Source organism: Chiloscyllium punctatum, chromosome 42, assembly GCF_047496795.1.
Source record: "Chiloscyllium punctatum isolate Juve2018m chromosome 42, sChiPun1.3, whole genome shotgun sequence".
NCBI lineage: Eukaryota > Metazoa > Chordata > Chondrichthyes > Orectolobiformes > Hemiscylliidae > Chiloscyllium > Chiloscyllium punctatum.
Genome location: NC_092780.1, coordinates 12,481,404 through 12,505,264, shown reverse-complemented (window position 1 = coordinate 12,505,264; position 23,861 = coordinate 12,481,404). Strand labels below are relative to the sequence as shown.

At 42.5% G+C, this 23,861-nt stretch overlaps 1 protein-coding gene across 3 annotated transcripts in view; it reads left to right on the top strand.

Annotated features, from left to right (window-relative positions):
• Positions 1-23,861, top strand: part of LOC140465737 (gasdermin-A2-like) — a 64,547-nt gene that overhangs the window by 17,744 nt on the left and 22,942 nt on the right. Inside the window, exons 1-5 of one of the 3 annotated variants that reach the window (XM_072561412.1) lie at positions 2,274-2,391; positions 8,141-8,355; positions 11,040-11,232; positions 13,588-13,741; positions 21,681-21,789. In XM_072561412.1, coding sequence (XP_072417513.1) covers positions 8,142-8,355; positions 11,040-11,232; positions 13,588-13,741; positions 21,681-21,789 — 670 coding nt within the window. In that variant the 5' untranslated portion in view covers positions 2,274-2,391; position 8,141. Of the gene's footprint in view, positions 1-2,273; positions 2,464-8,140; positions 8,356-11,039; positions 11,233-13,587; positions 13,742-21,680; positions 21,790-23,861 lie in introns of those variants that run through there. The other 2 variants (XM_072561411.1, XM_072561413.1) reach the window with 2 other exon arrangements.

The following is a 23,861-nucleotide window of genomic DNA, read 5'->3' as shown; positions in this document are numbered from 1 at the left end:
TGTCTGCAAATTATTATGGAAATCTATAAAATATAAAATTATTATGAAATGTCAAAATGGCTAACATGTTAAAATATCAACTATCATAAGAATTGGAGTAGGCTGTTTGACCAATTGAGCCTGGTCTGCCAGCGAGGGCTAATCCGATTGTCACCTTAACTCCATTCTCCTGTTGTCCCCCTGCCCAAAACCCTGTCTAATCCAGCCTTGAATATACGCAATGACCCAACCTGTATTGCTCTCTGTGGAAGAGAACTCCAAATACAAACTGCTCTTTGAGCGAATAAATTCCTCATCATCTCTGTTTTCAATGGAAGTCTCTGATCTTTAAACAGTGCCCCCTAGTGCTAGATACCCCCACAAGGGGAAGCATCCTCTCAACATTTACCCTGTCAAGCCAAGATCGGTAGAATGTCTAGATATATGCAAATAATTAAGACCATATGCAATGTTGTGGTCCTCGGAAAATGTCACACTGTCTGTCAATCAAAAACAGAGTTAACGTGCTTTACCCACTCTAAACCTCCAAATGCAGAAATGTAAGTATCCACTAAACTATCACATGTAGGGTTCTATACAACTTGGTAGACAATAGCAACAACAACTTAGATTTAAGTAGTGCACATAACATAATGAAACATCCCACATCACATCACAGAAGCATCATAAAGAGCAACAAGGGGTCATGCAGGGCAGATGACCAAAAGCTTTGTCAATGATTTTAATTAAGAGGGGAAGAAGTGTAATATAATTACATTTCTTTATTCTTCCATGGGATCTGGATGTTTCTGGAAAGCTCAGCATTTGTTGCCCACACCTAATCATTCTTGAATTAGTCAGGTTTCAGAGATCATTTCAAAGGGCATCTAAGAGTCAATCATGTTGCTATGGATCTGGAGCCACAAGCAGGCCAGATCGGGTAAGGATGGTAGATTTCCTTCCCTAAAGGATATTAGTGAGCCAGATGGATTTTCACAACAATCAGTTGTAGTCATTATTACTGTCGCGAGTTTTATATTCTAAAGGTATTAACCAAATGTAAATTACTCAAGCCACATGTTTGTATTAAAATCCATGTCCTGAGGTGATTAACTTATCCTTCGGAATTGCTAAACTTGTGATTTTACAATCGCACTCACGCACACTCTCTACCAAGCACGTACACACGCAAACACACATTCTCTCATGCGCACTCACATACACACACAGACACAAACATGCTCACGCACTTTCTCTCCTTCACATGCGCGCGCGCACACACACGCACACACATATAAGTCTATGGGGTGAATTTGCATTTGCAGAATTGTATTTGCAGATACATTCTATTTTTGTTCAAAACGCACACAATCAGTAGCCAGTCAATGCAGGCAATCAGTCCACACAACATTTTATAAATTCCTGCTTTGGAAATAGAACCTGTCTGACTCAAGATTGGGATACAGACAAGCTCTAACCTCACACCTTTAATGCATTGTCTGAGCTGAGATGTCACCTTTTTTTATAAAACCTTGTTATTTTGATAATGTGACTTATAAGAAGTTCTGGAATTTGCATATTAATGAACTGAAACCTGTAACTCATTCTAAAAGGGTGAAAGATTTAACAGCAATCTTGGTTTGTTCAATGTATTGTTTTAATTGCATGATGCTATGATCTTTCACTATAAATTCTGTGCCTTATGATCCTGCCCCACTAGTTACCTGATGAAGGAGCAACACTGTGAAACCTAGTACCTCCAAATAAACTTGTTGGATTATAACCTGGTGTTGCCTGATTGTTAACTTTGTCCTCCCCAGTTCAACACCAACACCTCCACAGTGTGATTTTACAGTTAGACCACCATTTCCCCAAGTCTTCCAGAATTGTAGAGGTTGATGGCGTAACTACCAATGGGGAGAAAACATAATTGTTCAAAACTCTCTCTTTTAAGGAATAATTACGCTTACCCCTAAATGCCATTTCATTTGTATAATTAAACTGTTCTTACACAAAGGGAAGTGTATCATATCAATGGAATCTCACTAAAATACTGTTATTGAATGTTCAGAAACCAAGACTCTTCTGTATGAGGAAATTATCTTTCTTCTTGCCGACGGAGATGCTGTTTACCCGAAACGTATAGTTTACAAAACCTGTCCAAAATCTCACGCATGCAGAATTTAATTGTGTATATCAAGAGACGTGGTAAGGATATCATCATCATGGAAATTACACAATGACTATCTTCCTCACCACCCCCACTCTGACTAAAGATTGTGAAATGTTTCTTGACGAAGGGTGTTCGCTGCAATCTCATTGGAAATTCCACAGTGTCTGCGATGGTAGTTTAAAAGTCAAGATCAGCACAAATTATGTCAGCGTCGCCCCGGACTGAAGGACAGAAGCGAAGTAAGCAACACAAGTCTATCGGATATCACTGTCGTGCTTTTGGGGAGAGATAGAGAGCTGTCGTGTGTCTGAGTGAGTCTCCCCATTACTGCGAATCTGTACTTGTTCTGAACTAAAGCATTACATTCGCAGGCACTTGTGTGAGAGAGAGCCGGCTGGGGGAGTGATGAGTAGGAGGGTAAGGGGGAAGAGAGTAGAGAAGGGTGGGGAGAAAGGAGGTGTGTGTGAGAGAGAAAGGGGGAGTAGATGGGGGGGGGGGGGAGGGCGGGAAGAGAGGGAAGACTGGCAAAGAGCTGCGTACAGAACACCATTGTTACTGGGAGGAAGATGGCAGGGAAACAGGAAGAGCGGGACAGAGAAGAAATTGGGTAGAGAGGGAGAAGATGAGGGCGCCGAGAAAGAGTTAGAACACAGTGGAATAAGAGAAAGGAGGGACAAAATAGACCTGTGAGGACCAAGTGTTTGAGAAGAGCTGGGAAGAGAGATTAGAGAAAATTGTGAAAGGAGGAAAAGACGGAAAGAATAAGAAAAGCAAGAGAGAACGAGTGAATGGAAGAGGACAGACCCTGTTTTATTCATGACCATTCACGTGATGTGAGAGTTGTTGGCCAGGACAGTATTTGTTACCCATTCCTAATTACCTTTGAGAAGGAGAAGATGGTAGTGAGCTATCATCTCTAACCACAGCATTCAATGTGGTGTGGGTACACCCACACTGTTGGCAGGAGGTGGGTTCCATGGTTTTGACTCAGCAGGAATAGATTTCCAAGTCCGGGTTATGCAGTTATGTGTTGATAACTGTTATCAAAGCAGCTGTAGCAAGCCACTGCGGGGAACATTATTGATGTTATATCCTGCAGCAATGGTCTTGGATAGTGCTGAGTTGCTTGAGTGTTTTACCTTGAACTCAACCAGCCAAGGAGAGGCTATTCCATTAGACTCTTGCCTTCTATCTTTTAGATAGTGGGCAGGATTTAGGAAGTCAGGAGGTAAGTTACTTGCTAGAAAATCCCCAGCTTCTCATCTTTTGTGTTTATGTGGCTGGTCCAGTTCAGTTTCTGTTCAATGGTGGTCCCCAGAAGGCTAATGGTGATGAATCCAGTGACGCAAGTATCAAGTGGAATCGTTGTGTTCTCGCTCACAGGAGGCGATTATTTCTTGGAACTTGTTTGGCAGGAATGTCACTTATTGGCCTAAGCCTAGATATTGCCCAAGTCTCACTACACACTTGGGCAGACTGCTTCAATGTCTGAGGAGTTGTGACGCGAGCATACCACTGTGCACTCATCAGTGGATGTTCCCACTTCTAACCTTATGGCTGAGGTTAATTATGAAGCAGCTGAAGATTGATGGGCCTGAGACACTGCCCTGAGGATGTTCCGCAGCGATGTCCTGACGCTGAGCTAATTGGCCTCCAATATCTACAGCCATTTGTCTGTGGTATAAATCCAAGCAGCTGGAGAGAAGGAAAGAGAGAGAGACAGAGAGAGATGGAGCTGTATTTTCAGTTTTGAAGGGACAATTTTAATCTGAATGAGGAAGAATAAAGTGCTGCTCACACATTCCCTCCATTCTCAAGGAATCCTGGGAGAATCCTGAACACTAGCTTTCAGGAAACTGATGAAGGAGCAGCACTCTGAAAGCTAGTACTTCCAAATAAATCTGTTGGACTATAACATGGTGTGGTGTGATTTTTAACTTTACCTACATAGTGGGTATTATTGATGGACTATTAATCCAGAGACCCAGTTAATGCCATGGAGTTGTGGGTTTGAATCTCACCATGGCAGATGGAGAAACTTGAATTCAATAAAAATATGGAATTAAAATCTAATGGTAACCATGAAACCATTGTCTGCTGTCAGAAAAAAAAACCATTGGTTAGCTTATGTTCCTTAAGGAAGAAAATTTGTAGACCTTACCTGGTGTGGCTTACAAATGTCTCCAGAGTCATAGCATATGGTTGACTTTAACCTGCCTTCTGGGCAATTAGAGATAGGCAATAAATGCTGGCCTAGCCAGCAATGTCAACATCTTATGAATGAATTAAAAAAGCAAATTCGTTGATGATACAAAAATTGGTTAGGTGGTAAATATGAGTAGGATAGCCTTCGATTACAGAAGGATGTAGTTGGCTGGTTAGATAGGCTGATCAGTGACTAATAAAATTGGTGTACATGTCCACCAGTCTCTTCAAATATCAGAACAGGTGGATAAAGTGGTTAATAAGGTATATGGTATACTTATCTGTATTAATCAAAACATAGAGTAGAGAGGTTCTACTGGAACTGTATAAAACATTGGTAAGGCCACAGATAAAGGATTGTGTGCAGTTCTGGAATCCACATAACAGAAGAGATGTGATTGCACTGGAGAGGTTGCAGAGGATATTACCTGGGCCGGAGAGTTTCAGTTCTGAAGAGAGATTCGATAGAGTGGGTTGTTTTCCATAAAGCAGAGGAGATTGAAAGGGGACATAGGCTGAGATGTATAAAATTATGAGAGGCACAGATAGACAGGGAGAAATGTTTCCCCTTGATGGAGGGATCAATGACCGGGGGCAGAAATTTATGGCAAGGAACAGGAAGCTTAATAGGATGTGAGGAAAAGAGGCTGGTGGGAATCTGGAACGCACTATAGTCTGTAAGGGTGGTAGAGGTAGAAGCTGTCATAGCACTGAAGAAGTATTTAAATGTTCATTTGTGATACAAGGCTTTGGGCCAAGTGCTGGTAAATGGGATGAGAATATTTGGGTGGCTGTTTTTGGGCTGTGTGAATGTGATGGGCTGAAAGACATTTTTTCCATGGAGCAGACTCTGTAGATCTCTCTGGCTCTATGTCTCTGGCCATTTACCTCAATGTTACACGTTGCACAGTAACCAAAGGGCAGCAGCTGCCCTGAATTTCATTCCTGTTGACTTACAACATGGATGGTGCTATGCTATGACACCCACTTTGACCCATGTCCATTGAACATTAAAATCCCAGTTTGAGTGATTGAACACACAGAATGTGGGTAACAAGTGCATGAATGTGAAATAACTCCATATGTTGTATTAATAATCCCTTTACTCAGAATATCAGGAACAGAACCATTGATGCAGCTTTCTATGTTAGTGAGTAAGCTAGACACTGTGATGACTGTTTCAGAAACTGTGTTATTTGAGAACATAGCAGCAAGGGCTATCATTTAACTTTGGTGAATAATAATAACATTACATTAACACAATGCTAGCCTGAGGGTGCTTTGTGTTAGTGAGTCATAACTGCATTGAGAAACTCTGGAGTAGCATAATATACCAGATTCTTGTTTTTTTTAACACTTTAACTGTATGTTTTAGAGTCATAGAGTCATAGAGATGTACAGCAGGGAAACAGACCCTTCAGTCCAACTCGTCCATGCCGACCAGATATCCCAACCCAGTCTAGTCCTACCTGCCAGCACCCAGCCCATATCCCCCTCCAAACCCTTCCTATTCATATACCCATCCAGATGCCTTTTAAATGTTACAATTGTACTAGCCACCACCACTTCCTCTGGCAGCTCATTCCATACACGTACCACTCTCTGCATGAAAAAGTTGCCCCTTAGGTATCTTTGATATCTTTCCCCTCTCACCCTAAACCTATGCCCTCTAGTTCTGGACTCCCCCACCTCAGGGAAAACACTTTGTCTATTTACCTTATCCATGCCCCTCATGATTTTATAAAACTCTATGAGGTCATCCCTCAGCCTTCAACGCTCCAAGGAAAACAGCCCCAGTCTATTCAACCTCTCCCTATAGCTCAAAACCTCCAACCCTGGCAACATCCTTGTAAATCTTTGCTGAACCCTTTCAAGTTTTTCAACATCTTTCTGATAGGAAGGAGACCAGAACTGCACACAATATTCCAAAAGTGGCCTAACCAATGTCCTGTACAGCCTCAACATGACCTCTCAACTCCTGTACTCAATACTCTGACCAATAAAGGAAAGCATACCAAACACCTTCTTCACTACCCTATATACCTGCGACTCCACTTTCAAGGAGCTATGAATCTACACTCCAAAGTCTCTTTGTTCAGCAACACTCCTTAGGACCTTACCATTAAGTGTATAAGTCCTGCTATCCCAAAATGCAGCATCTCGTATTTATCTAAATTAAACTCCATCTGCCACTTCTCAGCCCATTGGCCCATCTGATCAAGATCCCGTTGTAGTCTGAGGTAACCTCCTCCGCTGTCCACTACACCTCCAATTTTGGTGTCATCTACAAACTTACTAACTATACCTCTTATGCTCACATTCAAATAATTTATATAAATAATTAAAAGTAGTGGACCCAGCACCGATCCTTGTGGCACTCCACTGGTCACGGGCCTCCAGTCTGAAAAACAACCCTCCACCACCACCCTCTGTCTTCTACCTTTGAGCTAATTCTGTATCCAAATGGCTAGTTCTCCCTGTATTCCATGAGATTTATCCTTGCTAACCAGTCTCCCTTGGGGAACCTTGTCGAATGCCTTAATGAAGTCCATATAGATCACGTCCACCACTCTGCCCTCATCAATCCTCTTTGTTACTTCTTCAAAAAACTCAATCAAGTTTGTGAGACATGATTTCCCATGCACAAAGCCATGCTGACGATTCCTAATCAGTCCTTGCCTTTCCAAATGCATGCACATCCTGTCCTTCAGGATTCCCTCCAATAACTTGCCCACCACCGATGTCAGGCTCACTGGTCTATAGTTCCCTGGCTTGTCCTTACCACCCTTCTTAAACAGTGGCATCACGTTAGCAAACCTCCAGTCTTCTGCCACCTCACCTGTGACTATCGATGATACAAATATCTCAGCAAGAGGCCCAGCAATCACTTCCTTAGCATCCCATAGAGCTCTAGGGTACATCTGATCAGGTCCTGGGGATTTCTCCACTTTTATTCATTTCAAGACATCCAGCACTTCCACCTTTGTAATACGGACATTTTTCAAGATGTCACCTCTGGATTACTCCTGGTGCTATGAGCTAGTGAGGGCAGGAGTAGGAGAATAGAGCAGATGAATGCACGGCTGAGGAGCTGGTGTATGGGGGAAGGATTCACATTTTTGGATGATTGGAATCTATTTTGGGGTAGAAGTGACCTGTACAAGAAGGACGGATTGCACCTAAATTGGAAAGGGACTAATATACTGGCAGGGAGATTTGCTAGAGCAGCTCGGGAGGATTTAAACGAGTAAGGTGGGTAGCACTCATTAACACTAGCAACCAATTTATAAACATCTCGATGCTGAAATACTCACTGCCCTGTTCAGCTCCCTCCATGAATGCTGTCCCTCTGTATCCCTGTAACCTCCTTCAGCTCTCTGAGCCCTGCAACAATCAGAACTGGGTCCTTTGCCCGTCCACTATTTCTTGAATCATTCACTGATCCGTAAAATGTTCTCTCTAAATCTCTTTGTACCTCCTTCCTCCTTTCAGACCTTGCCTCTTTGACAAAATCTTTTGGTCATCTGTCTTTGGCGTGATGTCAACTTTTGTCTGATGATGCTGCTATGAACTGCCTGCATTAAAGGTGTGATCTGAATGCAAATTGTTGAACATATGGATTCCTGCTTCACTAATCTTCCATGCCACTGAATTCCCAGTCTCCCACTGGAAATGACCAGTATGGATAGAGAAGTTATCTCAATGTAGCCACTGGATTAGAGACTCTGCCACTCCATACCATCTGATGTGATCTCACTCAACGTGCATTTTCTCTCATTTTAGGATGTTTAGAAAAGCAGTAAGGCACCTTGTTCAGCAAATCGATTCTGGAGGTGAACTGATCCCAGCCACCAGTGCTTATGACTCAGACAGGTTTAAGCCTCTGTGCCTGGTTAACAGGAAAACAAACGGTCCATTCTGGAGAAAACCAAAATATTGCCCCACTGATTTCACACTGAAACATGTACTGGGGAATGATGAAGACAACTTGATATCAGGTGAGTTATGTCCTGCCTATGTGTGTGTGTTCATTGAATAATATTGTCAGGCTCTTTATGATAGCAAAGAGTTGGAATTGTTTGTGTGTTCTGCTCAGTCCTTTTACATCCCCAAGAATTTTTATCTCCTTTCCTGGAAACTTTGACACTTTTGTTGGTTTGCTGTTTAGCCAGTCTCTCTGGTAGCTCACCCAAATGGGCAGCCTTCACATGTGTACCAGATTGTGAGTTGGACATTTATGGGTTAAAGCTCTATCTGGGTGTATAATCTATGGTGACGCTTCAGTGCAACACTGAGGAAATGCTATGGAGTCAGTAGCCCTCACATTTTAACTGAGGCCTGTCTGGTTACTCGCTCAGCTGGGAGTGAAAGATCCATTGCACTACATCGATGAAAAGCAATGGAGATCACCTAGGTATCCCGGACAATATCCCACAATCAATATCAATGGAAAACAGATTATCTGATCATTTCCACATTACTTACTGCACATAAATTCTTTACGAAACGACAATGACTCCACGTCAATCGATGCAGACCATCCTGGGATGTTCTGAAATTGTGAAATGGTTTCATGAATACCAGTCCTTCCTCTGTTAGGCATCACGGCTGAATATGTGCATCTGACATCCAATAGTTGTTTTTGATTAAGATCCGGAGGGCAATTTTGAGTTGAATTGAATTTTCCTTCTTTGGTATTTGGATTAATAGAAATTCCCTAAATAATGCCTCACTGAGACCATGTAACTCAACACAGACTGGCCTGGGGTTTCATACATGTCCTTCAGAAGCCCAATATGTGGTAGTTCGATTTGGGGAGCATTCATTGTGTGCTTTATTATTGTCAGTAGCTGCAGAAACCTTTGTCAGAATTATGGAAGAAAATTTTAAACAGTCTATCCTAAAATGAATTTGTGATCTAATTCTTCAATCTCACTGTACAATTTCTTAGAGATGTGTTGCTATAGAAAAGAATGAATCAGAGCCATGGGAGGGGAGTGAAAAAGAGTTGGGATCTAAAGGAGATTCCCTCTAGGCCTCAGGTCACAGTTTTGCTCCTGAGCTGGGAAGTGACCAGTAATTCTCTCTTTTTGTCAGAGGGTTTATGTTCAACCATAATGATTTCAGAAAATCTGAATCTGGTTGAAAATCCTTGAGGGAGAATACAGCAGGCACACAAAATAATTGGTAACTGTTGAGTACCATTCTGGCCCCGAAGCCAAATTAGGCTTGGGGTCTCATTTCAGTTGAAGCGTTGAGCCCCAAATAGGCCACAAGGAAGCACTGATGCCTGTACATTTTAGACTGGCCAACCTCTTGGCAGGTCTACGAGGAGAAAGTGAGGACTGCACATCAGAGTCAAAAACTGCCGTGCTGGAAAAGCACAGCAGGTCAGGCAACATCCAACGTTTCGGGAATAAGCCTGTCATCAGGAATGTAGGGTGGAGGGTGGAAGGGGCCTGAGAGATAGACATTACTACAATAAATTATAAACTACTTGGGGAATCGAATTATAATTCTGCATCAGTGAGTGGCTTTTCATTTGAGTTAAAATCAGGTCTATGATTTGGGATGAACTTTTTACGTAGCTGAAAAATTTTCCCCCTTATTTCTATGTCTTAACAGGTTTTTCTTTTATTTACTCATGGGGTGTGAACATTGCATTTTGCCAGTGTTTCTAACCTGCCCTTAGTTGCCCCTTGAGAAAGTAGTGGTGAGCTCCCTCCTTGAACTGCAGTCTATGCACTGTCAGTACACCCATAGTGCCCTTGGGTAGGGAATTCCAGGAGTTTGATCCAGCGACATTGAACCAGTGGTGATCTATTTCTAAGTCTGAATGGTGAGCGCCTTGGAGTGGAACTTGTAAGTGGTGGTGGTCCCATGTATCTGCTATCCTTGTCCTTCTGGATAGAAGTGATTGTCTAAGGATCTCATAATTACGTCAGTGCATCTTGTAGATAGTACATATTGCTGCTACAGAGCATTGATGTTGGAGGGAGTGGATGTTTGTGGAGGTGGTGCCAGTCAAGTTTTTTCCTGGATGGTGTCAAGCTTCTTGAGTATGTTTGGGCTACACTCCTTCAGGCAAGCTTGACTTGATATATGCTCAACAATGATGACAATAAATTGTTGTCATTAGCAAACAAAATCGCACAGCCACAAGTCTGCTGCTACCCCATTTTGCTTATTCTTGTCATGTAGTCTGTTAGGAGCTTGGAACTAGTTAACTATGAACAAATGATTATGTGTTAGTGTTCCAGGTGCCACAGTCATGGCTGCACTAGAGTCATTGTTGTCATAAAACACTGGCTTAATGTAGTCTTGGTACCATGCAACTTTTTATTGAACTCAGAGCTCTAAACATACAGAGTCTAAAAAGTGTTTTCTTAAATTTAGGAATAATCAATCAGAGTATGAAATAACCCCATGTTAGTTTGGAATTTTCAAAAGGCTTGGCAAAACTACGTGTTTATTGTTTTTGCCATTCCCTCTATCTTTGCTGTGTACTCCTTTGCACTGTGCTGTTATCTCTAACAGCGAGTCAGTACCATCAACTCCAGTACCATTAGGAAAGCGATTGTGCCGAGCAATTGCTGCTGTAACTGAATGAACCAGATGCAAAACTATATACCAGTGGAGAAAATATTACACGTTAATAAGCATTTCACCTCATTTCATACAGTTCAGCAGAAGGAGATGTCCTTCAGTTTCTTGGAGACGGTGGATGGGTTCATCAAAGGAAAGGCAAACGTCAGTCTCGACTTAGTCACAGGAAAATTTGAAGGTTCAAAAGCCAAATGTGACACCATTCAACTACAAGGAGTCAAACAACTTTACATCAGTGTCTCAGAGCTAATCAAAAGCCTCAAAGATCGGTAAAGTACACTATTGCGAATATACACATTTTAGTAATGTCACTTGAGAAAGGATCAGTTGTTACTCTAAGAGAAATGGGACTGAGGGACAGGACAATACCAGGTGGTCCAACAGGTCTGCCTCAACCTGTAATTGGTAGCCATGATGTGGAGTTGTCAATGTTGGACTGGGGTGGACAAAGTTAAAAATGTCACAGCACCAGGTTACAGGTGACACTATGATCTTTTGCTGTAAATTCTATGGCTTACGATCCTGCTCCACAGTCACCTAATGAAGAAGCGCCACTCCGAAAGCTAGTGCTTCCAAATAAATCTGTTGGACTATAATCTGGTATTGTGTGATTTTTAACTCTGTAATGGTTAGAGCAAAACTAATTCAGTCCTCCATGACTGAGTTAGTCATTTGTCAGCAGAGAATATGTCAACAGTTTATAAATTTGCATTCAAACAAGATTTGTGTGTTTTGAATTGAGCTTTGGTGAAAGTCATTAAAAGAATAATTTTGAGGTTCATCGCATCTTCTGAAAATAAATTACCTTCTTAATCATCGTAGCTGAGAGAACAATGCAGGACACTAAAAGGGTCATTTCAGCCATTGAATCTATCCTGGCTCCTTTAAGGCCCGTTCAGTTGCGCTCCCCTTCTCTCTTCCCACAAATCCTTGCAATTGTTTCTCCTTCAAGAATTGATTTGGTGAAGGCGACTATTGAGCCTATCAGGCAGTGTTTCCAAATCTGAGACAATCGCTTGTATCTGGTATAAAAGCTCTGATCGACCATCTTTCAGCAATTTGAAACAGTTTCTCTTTATTTATGAAAGCAAAACCGTTTGGCAATCTTTGCCATGACTCCAAAAGGTCAATTAGTGGAACAGACCTGAGGGGATCTTAAATCTTAAACAGATGCAGAGGAAGGATCAGGGCAGCACTGTTTTTTGCTGCCGTTGGCCTGCCCATTGGTTTAATGACATGGTCCCACTTTGGGGCCATGTTTGAAGAGGCGGGTCAGGGTGAGGGAATTGATTGGTTAATGCACCCACAAGCAGCCTTTAGTTAGCCCATCAAGGCCAATGGAAGAGTCAGCTGTCGTGATTTCTAATTTCAGTGCAGTTCCAGCTGATGAATGGACATGGCTTCCCGATATCAGACTGGAGAGCCAGTGCCCTATCCATAATTTTAACCCTCCGCCCACAACCCTCCCATTAACCCCTTTGGCTGTAATTGCAAGATGGCTGGAGCTGTGTCTACATGCCACCCTGTGGAGGGACCACACCCTCAAAGGTGAATGTCAGGCTGTTGTTTTGAAGTTTCTGAAAAGTCTGTAGAGAGCAAAATAAGTTTCATTGTAGCAGAGAGAGCAGTACAGAACAGAAAAGGGCCATCGAATCTATATCGGCTCCTTCAAGGCCCATTTGCTTACACACACTCTCTCTCTCTCTCTCTTTCCACAAATCCTTGCAATTATTCCTCCTCCAAGAAATGATCTTTTGAAGGTGACTATTGACCCTCCCAAACCTATACCTCCGCCCCAAACTACCTCAGCAGTTTGCACCTATGATGGTGGGCTGCCAATGTTTCAGGGCAGGAGGACTTCCTATTGGCCTGGCATTCTTAATTAGATAGGTACCTCTTCAAGGGCAATTAGAGATTGCCCAGCTGGTGATGCCCACATCGCTTGAAAGAATAATTTGAAAACATAGTGGTATGGATTTGGCTTTCTCCTTAGGAATTGCTGTCTGGGTCCTACACCAGTAAAAGTGGGTTTCTCACCTGCGTTTTAGATTAGATTAGATTCCGTACTGTGTGGAAACAGGCCCAACAAGTCCACACTAACCCTCTGAAGAGTAACCCACCCAGACCCATTTCCCTCTGACTAATGCACCTAATACTATGGGCAATTTAGCATGGCCAATCCACTTGACCTGCACATCTTTGGACTGTGGGAGGAAACCGGAGCACACAGAGGAAACCCACACAGACACAGGGAGAATGTGCAAATTCCACACAGACAGTTGCCCGAGGCTGAAATCGAACCTAGGTCCCTGCCGCTGTGAGGCTGCAGTGCTAACCACTGAGCCTCTGTGGCCTTTTCCCAATATCCCTGCACATCATTTCTAACCGCATAACCACTCGATGCCCTCTTAAATGCCTCAAAGTGAACCTGCCTGCACCATCCTCCCTCCCGAGGATGGGTGTGGCAATCACAAATTAAAATTCACTCCAGTCCTCATTGGCTGATGCTAGACGTGTCTCTGGTTCAATAGCTAACACCGTGGTTTGGGTGCCAGGGTTACTGAATTTTTTGTAGGTAGGATGTTCTGAAATCCCACTCATTTATAATTCTCTTCTACTTTCAGAAAAATTGGACCTTCCTGGGAGCTGATTAAAAATACTTACTCAGGAGATCTCTGCATCATAACCGAAACATTAATGTCTGTTGAGCCGATTTCACTGAAGAAAGTTAACAAGGGAGGATCAAAAGTATATATTGCATTGTCTCACATCTCCAAGGTATGGATGGCTGCATGAAGTAACCAATAGCATTGAGAAAGTAGCCATTGGGATTACTGTGGTTTCTCAGTAACCAAGATTAATGAAAGGGAAATAAAATTTTCAGTCACAAAGTGACCTATTAAATCAGTTTGTCCAATCTGTCCCATAAAAATGTCTTACAATACAACAATCTCACCATTCAACATCAACATTTACAGAGCATCTTTCATGAAATGTTTGTTATGGTGAATAGTTTAATAGCTCAGTAATTGATTATGTGAGTCTGATAACTGATCACAATAACAATAGATAACAATCAGTGCTTGATTGGTGGAGCCTGGGTGATGACTCAGGCCGAGTGATGTTGCTAGAAGGTGAGCTGTAAGCATGAGTGCAGATATTTTATAATCACAATGACCAACTCTCAAAGAGGAAAAGGTTAGATTAGATTAGATTACAGTGTGGAAACAGGCCCTTCAGCCCAACAAGTCCACACTGACCCGCCAAATCGCAACCCAACCATACCCCTAACCTAACACTACAGGCAATTTAGCATGGCCAATTAACCTGACCTGCACATCTTTGGACTGTGGGAGGAAACCGGAGCAAAACCACACAGACACAGAGAGAACGTGCAAACTCCACACAGTCAGTCACCTGAGGCAGGAGTTGAACCCAGGTCTCTGGCACTGTGAGGCAGCAGTGCTAACCACTGTGCCACCGTGCCATCCACAAAAATAAGGTACGTTTTGATGTGAAGTACCATAGAAGAGGGTAGGGAATACAGAGTGTATGTGCTCTCCAGATAGAAGGATTGTGATGTTGGGTGAAGTAATACTGTCCAGACCATGGGAGTGCAGTGATACAACCAGACATTGCGACCAGATCACAGAGGATAACTCAATTTCTATGTGGAACAACATACTGCACATTTACACAACTCCAACCTTCAGAATTGGAGTACAAGAGTCACAGAAGCAGTGTTGGGAAAATATCCCGCAAAGAACATCCCAGCGGCAAGCAACCTGAGACATGAAGTGACCACCTCAATCAGGGGCCAACAATATTCCCTCAAAGCTGTATGGCCTCTCTCAGAATCTGCAGGGAAAGATGGACTTCCCAAAACACTGTCCACAGAATTCTGGAGACCGTGCCAAACATGAGCATTAGAGTTCCACACTGACAAAAACGAAATGAACAGAAACCCTACAGGACGCTCCCAGAAAATTCAGAATGGTTGACCACTGTATTTGAAACTGTTAGAAAAGAGTGGCACCTCTGCATTACTCTGAGAAATAGAAAATGTACAAGCAACTGGCAAAGTGTTTCATTCTCTGACAAATTTGGTTTGACAACATTTAAGAACTGCATTCCATTCTGGTCAGAGTATTTTTTAAAAACGTCAAAAATTACACGACAGAGGGATCCAAGATGGCGGCGATCTAGCAAAATCGTGTTGCAGAGCTCTGCACTGCATCGCAAGTGGGACGAAGTCCTAGCCCACCCTACCCGGACCACCGCTATGTCCTGGGACTCGAGAAAGGTCGTGGAGTCCCAGGAAACAGTCAAAAACAACAACTTCCCTTGGTTTTTTGCTGTCCAGGGATGCCGAAGAAGGGAGGAGGAGCATCCAAGGCCAGGCCCATGGCCCAGCCTGTAGGATCCTTGATTTCTTACCAGGCCCTTGTGAAGGAGCTCGTGAAATCTCGCGAGAAGCTGGGGAAGCAGATAGAGGAGAAGCTGGCCCCAATCTCTATCATGCTGCAGAAGCATGAAGAGCAGCTGGGAGACCTGAAGAAAAGAACACATGAGATTCAACACAGAGTCACAGTGATAGAAGCTGATACCGGTTCCTCCAAGGATAGGATCCAGGCCCTGGAGACGCAGGTCCGTAATTTGCTTGACCAAGTTGATGATATCGAGAACAGGGGCAAGAGAAAAAATATTTGGATCATCAGTCTGCCGGAGGTTAAGGGAGGTGAGTGGCTGCCAGAATTTATTGAGGACTAGTTGCCGAAATTCCTTAACTTGGAGTCTGGAATGAGAGGCTTGCAAGATTGAGAGGGCTGACCAGGTCACAACGCAGAGGTCAGGTCTGGGTCAACGTCCACGTCCTCACTTGGTGTGGTCTCATCATTATAGAGATAAGGAGAGAATCGTGGAAGCTTCCAGAATCCAGGGAAGGATCCGAAGGCCCTAGTTTACAAGGGCGCTAAGATCATGTTCTTCCAGGACTTCTCAGCAGTGGTGATCTGGAAAAGAAAATCCGATGATGGTGTTAACAGAAGACTGAGGGAGCTTGGAATCCAGTAATCTCTGAGGTATCTAGCGATGCTCGGTTCACCTTAGATGGATCTGTACATCTCTTTGACACACCGGAGAAGGCAAGGGACTTTGTGGGCAAACTAACCTAATCTGAACAATTTAGGATGTGCAAATAGCAGTGTTATTTGGGTATGTCTCTGCCTTTCTTTTAAAAAAAGAGAAAGCGCAGTTAGGGCTTTCTTTTCCTAACTTTTTGATTGTTAATAATCTGGTCTAAACTATGTTTGGCGACAGTTGGGATGTGTACTTTCAATTTCTAAGTTAAGTGATATCAAGGGATGGGTAGGGTACTTCCCCTTTTTTGTTTCAAAATTTCTTTGTTCACATTGTTAGTTCATGGTGTATTTTCTTTCTTTTCTGCTTGTGTTTACATTGCAGCTCTAGTTCGGAGGAGGGAAAATGGTTGGGATGGCTAGATACCTACTTACGGACAGTTTGTGCCTGTTCAGGTATTTAAATGCCCTGGCTGCGGTATTGGCAGAGGGATGGGAAGTTGGGTTTTGAGATGTGTAGATGCCCACTTTGGGCAGGGGGTGAGTTCCCCAATTCAGTGCCGTTGGCGCTTTATATGTTGGTTTATGTTTTGGTTCTTGTTGTATATAGTCTTTGATAGCTTTGTAGGTTTATTAACTGTAGTGGTTTTAGTTTATGCAGTTTTTATGTTTGATGGAATGTGCGACACTAATGCTCAGCAGTTTGTAATTTGAATTCCTCCTGTCTGGAATCTAAATGTTACTGCAGAAGATAATGGCTAATGACTTGATTAAGTGGTGTACCTGGAACATCAAGGGAAGACACTCACCAATTAAGAGGAAGAAGATACTTTTGAGTCTTAGAAAGGAAAAGGTGGATATTGCTTTGTTACAGGAGACCCACTTGGATGATAAGGAGCACTTGAAACTACAGCAGAGTGGCTTTGATCGGGTTTACTTTTCATATTTTAATACCAGAAGTTGGGGAGAGGCTATATTGGTTAGGAGGAATCTCCCATTTAAGTTACTAGATAGTGTTAAAGACACACCTGGGAGGTTTGTAATTCTCAGAGCCCTGATAAATGGGGAAGATTATAGTGTTTTAAATGTTTATTGCCCTCCAGCCCATCCCCTCAAATTTCTGGTAGATGCGTTCTCTAAATTGATCAGACTCCAGTCCCGGCATATTATTACAGGGGAAAATTTTAACTGTTTCATGGATCCCATGATAGGCAGGTTGCCTGAAGGACCCCCCCCCCCCCACCCCATACCCTCTTTACAAACTAAACAATTAGTGGATGTGTGTGTGGAGTTAGTGTTGGTGGACATCTAGAGGCATCTCCATCCTCCAGGTTGGGATTTTATGTTTTTTTCCAATCCACACAGATGTCACACCTGGATTGATTTTTTTTCAATCTCCGTGGCAACCCTGGACTTGATGGCATCTTGTACAATTGGTAATATTACCATCTCTGATCAGGCTCCAGTGTACCTGTTGGTTAAGATTAAGGATGTTATAGTGGTGCTGCAGTGTGCATTGAATTCCGTGCGCACGCAGTCAGCAAAGAAGGAACTTACTTTCAAAATGATTAATGTGGCATTTCAGATATTTCACTCGAAGTTATACAAATCTGAGGGATGTGAGGAAGGGTGGGCCAAGAAGGAGTCCTTTTTTCAGGATGTGGAGCTCCCAGGTGTGACCCCCAAACAAGAGTCTTTCTCAATGCCCCCTTATCAGAACAAGAGGTGCAGGAGGCTGTGAAGCAGCTTCAGAGTGGAAAGATGCCCTGTCCTGACGGACTTCCCAGCGAATTGTATAAGGAATTTACAAATATATTATCAGGCCCGATGCTCAACATGCTCAATGACTCGTACAGTCATGCTCATCTCCCGCCATCTCTAAGAAAGGCCGACATTTTGCTTATTCTTAAAAAAAGGAAGGTCCTGGAGGACTGTGCTTCTTACAGGTCCATTTCACTCTTAAATGTGGACTTCAAAATCCTCCCTAAGACCCTTGCGTTAAGGCTGGAGACTGTGTTACCTTTTATTGTGAAAGATGACCAGACGGGCTTCAAAAAGGGCCACAGATCCTCCAATAATGCTCGAAGGCTGCTTAATGTAATTCAAGCATGTCAGCAATAGTCAATACAGGGATTGATGATTTTTCTAGATGTAGAGAAGGCATTTGACTGAATTGAGTAGCTGTAACTTTTCTATACTCTGGAGCGGTTGAACTTGGACAAAGCCTTTATAAGATGGGTAAAGGTTGTCTACAGAGACCTTCTCTCTGCGGCCATCATCAATGGGGTGCGATCAAGCAATTTTAACATTTTTAGGGGCAGCTGGCAGGCCTGCCTCCTTTCGCCATTGCTTTTTATGCTGGTGATTGAACCACTGGCGGAGGCCATTCATAGGGATCGTAATATATTGGCTCCAGAAGTGGCGTCAAAATTACATAAGATTTCATTGTACGCAGACAATATCCTCTATTTTTTGTCAAGCCCAGCCCTTCCGGTGCCTTGCCCAATACAATGCGTCACATTTGGCACCTTTTCGGAGTACAAGATTAATTTTGCAAAATCAGAGGCAATGCATATGGGTCATCTTACGAAGGTGCTAGGTCTTGAGGGCAAATCTCGATTCTCATATAAGTGGTCACGGGGTGGGGGGGTTTGTGTATTTGGGTATATTTATTACTCCAGTTCTTGATCGGCTGTTTAAAGCTAATTTTGTGCAACTATTCGACAAAATCAAACAAGACCATCAAAGATGGGAGGCGCTTCCAGTCTCATGGTTAGGTCAGAGAGCACTTTTTAAGATGAATATTCTCCCCCGTTTGCTATACCCTATATGGATGCTCCCCCTGATTTTTTGATAAGCATATGTTCAGGGGACTGAATGGTTGGTTCAGCTCTTTTATTTGGTATGGTAAGCGGCCCCTTATTAAATTAGCTCAACTGCAATTGCCTCACAGACTGGGGGGGAGTGGATCTCCCAGGTATTAAAAACTACCAATTAAGATCGCTTTTATCCTACGTGAGTGTTTGTGCTTGTGAGGACCCTCTTTCAATATGGTTAGATATCGAAGCCTCCCAGGCAGGGCGCCCCCTTGCTAGCTTTCTGTTTCTGGACAAAATGAGGACAGTTAGGGAATATTGCCATAACCCAATAGTTATCAACACTGTTAAAGCATGGAGGGCAATTCGGCAGAGGGAAGGCAATATTGGCAACTGGGGATGATAGATTCAGGATTCAAACATTGGGCAGCAAGGGGTGTGCCTTGCATGGGCGATCTATTTGAGGAAGACACAATGATGTCCTTTGATCAGTTAGCATGGAAATACGAGCTATCTAACAGGCACCTCTTTTGTTTTTTTCAAGTTAGGGATTTTATTCAAAAGAGACCGCACTTTTGACTGATCCCTACAAATCCAGCATAGAGAGGAGGGTGCTCAGTGCTAAGGGTACACTTTCCGTCAGCACTTTACATCATCAATTGGGGGGGTGCCCCCTCAGATGAGTTTGATCAACTCTGCAGGGTATGGGAGAGAGAGCTAGGTGTTAAGGTCTCCTCAGAGGTATGGGAAGATATTTGGGAAACACAAGAAAGATATCAAATTGCAATAGGACCCATGCTTTACAATTGAAGATTGTCCAGAAGGGTCCACTTGGCTCTGATCGTTTGTCAAAATTTAAACCAGCATTATCTTCACCATGTGCCAAGTGCAAGGTTGGTATGGGCATTCTTACCCATTGTCTCTGGTCCTGTGGTAGATTTCCAAAAATACTGGAGTGCTGTGGCGGGTGCAATGGAGAGGATTTGGCATGTAAGGGTGGAGAAGGACCCGATTTCACTTCTTCTTGGCCTGCCCAGTATGTTCCCTGTAGATGCGCATAAGAAAAAACTTTTCAGCATGCTCACTTTCTGCGCAAGAAAGAATATCTTTCTTCCCCAGCCCTGTCGGGTTGATGGAGAATTGTTATGGAGCATATCCCCTTGGATTTTCTCACAAGGATGGGTACACCACAAAACTGAGAATTGCTATGAGACATGGCAGCTCTTTTTGGAATACCTACTCACAGATTTGTTTGCCATACTAATAAGGCTTTTATATAACTGTAACGATTGTGCTTTACAAGTCAAATATCCGGAGAGGGGGAGCTGCGAATGTGTGAATATGTGAAAACTAATGCTCTCGATATTTGCGAGTGAGTGTTTTGTTTGGCTGAACTATATTATTATTATTTATTAGTTTATTGTTAGTTGTTATTTATTTAGTTAAGTAGTTAGTTGGAGTTATTTATAGATATTTTTTTTTCTATACATGTTTATACGTTTGTACATGAGGGTGGTTTGAGTTTTTAAATTTTTTTGGTGTTCTTTGTATTATTTTGTACTTGAAATATTAAAAAAAATATTTTTCATTAAAACTATATATTTTCTTAAAAATCACACGACACCAAAGTTATAGTCCGACAGGTTTATTTGAAACCACAAGCTTTCGGAGCCTCACTCCTTGTTCAGGTGCTAACACTAAGGAGAGCAGAAGTCACAGAGTGTTAGAGACCCTTGTGCAAGTTATAGCAGTGGAGTGGGACAAGGCCATGGAGCCATTTGAAGATGATACAAACATTATCCATTCCACCTGAAGTTACATAGTGCAGTGGATCTCAGCCAATGAGCCACAGCTTGGTGAAGGTGGTACTTTAAAATAATCGGGAAGCAGAAGCACTTTACCTGAGTGTAAAAGGCTGCATCCGTGCATCTGATCTCCTTCAGAGCCCAGAGTCTATTATTGAAGGTGGTATTTACTAACACCAGGCACTCCTATCAGCTGTACATGTGCATACCTCCAAAGGTGCAAATACATAATTTTCCACAATCACAGATGATATATTTGAAATACTAATATTTTTGATCCATTTTAACATTTTGTATTCACTACATTGCAAATCTCTCTAGTAAGGCTGTAAGTGTAAGTAAATGTGACGCTATTCATAATCAATTCATCTGCAACTAGTCGGTTTGCTGTGGCATGTTTTGTCTCATTGAAGTATGCCTTGGTGCTGAGCAGTTTGGGAAGCCCTGATGTAATGTCCTGCATGAGGCAATAAACAAGATTAAAATGCAAGGCAATCAGCAGGATGAAGACATTCAAAATCTACTCTGGTCACAGCTTTGGCAGACAAAGTGAGTACAGGGGAAAACTCAGGTCCTGATTAGCACGAACACTGAGGGGAATCTAGGATGGGCAACCGTAAAAGCAAGGATCTGAATTAGAGTGGTGCTGGAAAAGAACAGCAGGTCAGGCAGCATCTGAGGAGCAGAAAAATCGACGTTTCGGGCAAAAGCCCTTCATCGGGACTCACTAAAAGCAAAACAAAGAAATGAGGCTGCTGAAGATCTACAACCAAAATGGAAATTGCTGGAGAAAATCAGCAGGTCTGGCAGCATCTGTGGAAAGACAAAAACCATTAACATTTCATTTCCAGTGACTCTTATGAAAAATATAGATTCTTAAGGCACTTTTATAAATCCCTGGATTCACAAAACAACTTAAAACCATTGATTCATGCTTCTTGCTTTCTGTAGAGAAGTAGATCTTGATCGACCTATATCTTATGCCTGTTTATCTTTGATGAATATACTTTTTTTTCAGGCAGGTACAGAGTACACTCTTTTGACTGAGAGAACACTGGAGATTCCCAAGGGAGCAGTCCTTGCCTACAAAGTGTGGGACCTGACTGTATCAGAAGATGGCACAATCTGTAAGTGATTGAGCATTTTACATGTTTCACCCTTTCTGAAGCCAGATCCATTCCGCTTCTAAAGGTTTGCGAAGGAAACTCTCCTGAATATCAATTTTAGTGTGATGGTGTTTGCCTAGAAGTGTGGTGGAGCTAGGTTCAATAGCTAGTTATTTAAATAGAAAAAATGAGCTGTGTTACAAGGGAAAGGCAGGAAAATGGCATTGTGCAAAAGTGCTCAGAGAGTCAGTGCAGCCCTGATAGGCTGAGAAACAATTCTGTGATTCAGTTCTGCTCAGTGAATGGCATCTCCATCCTGGATGGTCCTGGCTTTTTGATCTGTCCTAATGTTTGCCGTAGTGAAAAGCCAAATCAGAAAAGAAGAAAAGTGCAAATCTGGAAACAGAGATATGAGTTCAAAATCCTACCACAGCAACTGGTGAAATGTAAATTCATTGCATTGATAAAAAAGTATGGAATAAAAGCTATTCTCAGTAATAGTGACTAAGAAATTACTAAAGGGCTGTTAGCTGAATGATTGGTTTGTGACGTAGCTAACAGTGTGGGTACAATTCCCACATCAGCTAAGGTTACCACGTAGAGCTCTACTTTCAACTTCTTCCCTCACAGGAGCTGTCTGATACTCAGGTTAAATCAGTTGTCTGTCTGTCTGTCTCTCTGTCTCTCGAATGAGAGCAGCTGGTAGGATGATGGCGACTTAACTTTTACTGACAACGAAAGAACCAGATTGTGGTGAATTAAAGCAAAAAACTGTAGATGCTGGAAATCTGAAACAAACAAAAACTGCTGGAGAAGCTCAGGCAGGTCTGGCAGCATCTGTGGAGAGAGAAACAGAATTAACGTTTCAGGTCCAGTTCTGAAAAAGAGTCACTGGTCTCAAAATGTTAACTCGGCTTCTCTCTACACAGCTGTTGCCAACTTGCTGAGCTTCTGCAGAATTCTGTGTTTGTTTCAGGTTACCAGTATCCTCAGTATTTACCTTTATTTGTGTATTTACAATTATCCTTGGATTGGAGCTCTAATGATCATCCCACTGTGTGAATCTCGATGGTGAGTAACAGTGAGTGTTTTTCCATGTAATCAATCTGAACAGTCTCACTGAACAGCCCAACACACATTCATGAGAGGTAGGACTGGCAGCTTCATGTGCTAGGGTATAGATGCCATGGGAAGGAGAGAAAGGGTGTCAAGTTAGGAGGGGGAATGGTGTTTTTGATTAGGGATAACATTATAGATATACTTAAGAAGGATGTTCCTGGGAGAACACCCAGTGACATTATCTGGGTGGAACCGAGAAATAAGAAAGGGATGATCACCTTATTAGGATTGTACTATAGGCCCCCTAATAGTCAGCAGGAAATTGAAAAGCAAATATATAAACAGGTCTCAGTTATTTATAAGAATAATAGAGTGTTTATGGTGGGGGTTTTGACTTTCCAAACATAGACTGGGACTGTTGTAGTGTGGAGGGCTTGGATGGAGAGGCATTTAAGTGTGTTCAAAAAAATTTTCTTATTCAGTTTGTGGATATACCGACAGGAGAAGTTGCAAAACCTGATCTTTGTTTGGGAAATAAGGCAGTGCAGGTGGCTGAGGTGTCAGTGGGGGAGCACTTTGTGGCAAGTGATCATAATCCTATTACTTTTAAGTTAATTATAGAAAGGGATAGACCTGATCTAAAAGTTAAAGTTCTAAATTGGAGTAAGGTAAATTTTGACGGTATTAGGCAAGAACTTTCAAAGGTTGATTGGGAGAGGCTATTTGCAGGTAAAGGGCTGGTTGGAAAATGGGAGGCCTTCAAAAATGAGATAATAAGAGTCCAGAGACAGTATATTTCTGTTAGTATGAAAGGCAACTCTGGTGAGTGTAGGGAATGCTGGATAACTAGAGAAATTGAGGTTTTGAGGAGGCATATGTCAGGTATAAACACCTAAGATTGAGAGAATTCCCAAGAGGACTATACTCAAGAGGGAAATTAGGAGGGCAAAAAGAGGACGAAGAGACTCTACAAATATATTAAGGGCAAAAGCGTAACTAGGGAGAGAATAGGGCCTTTTATAGATTAACAAGGC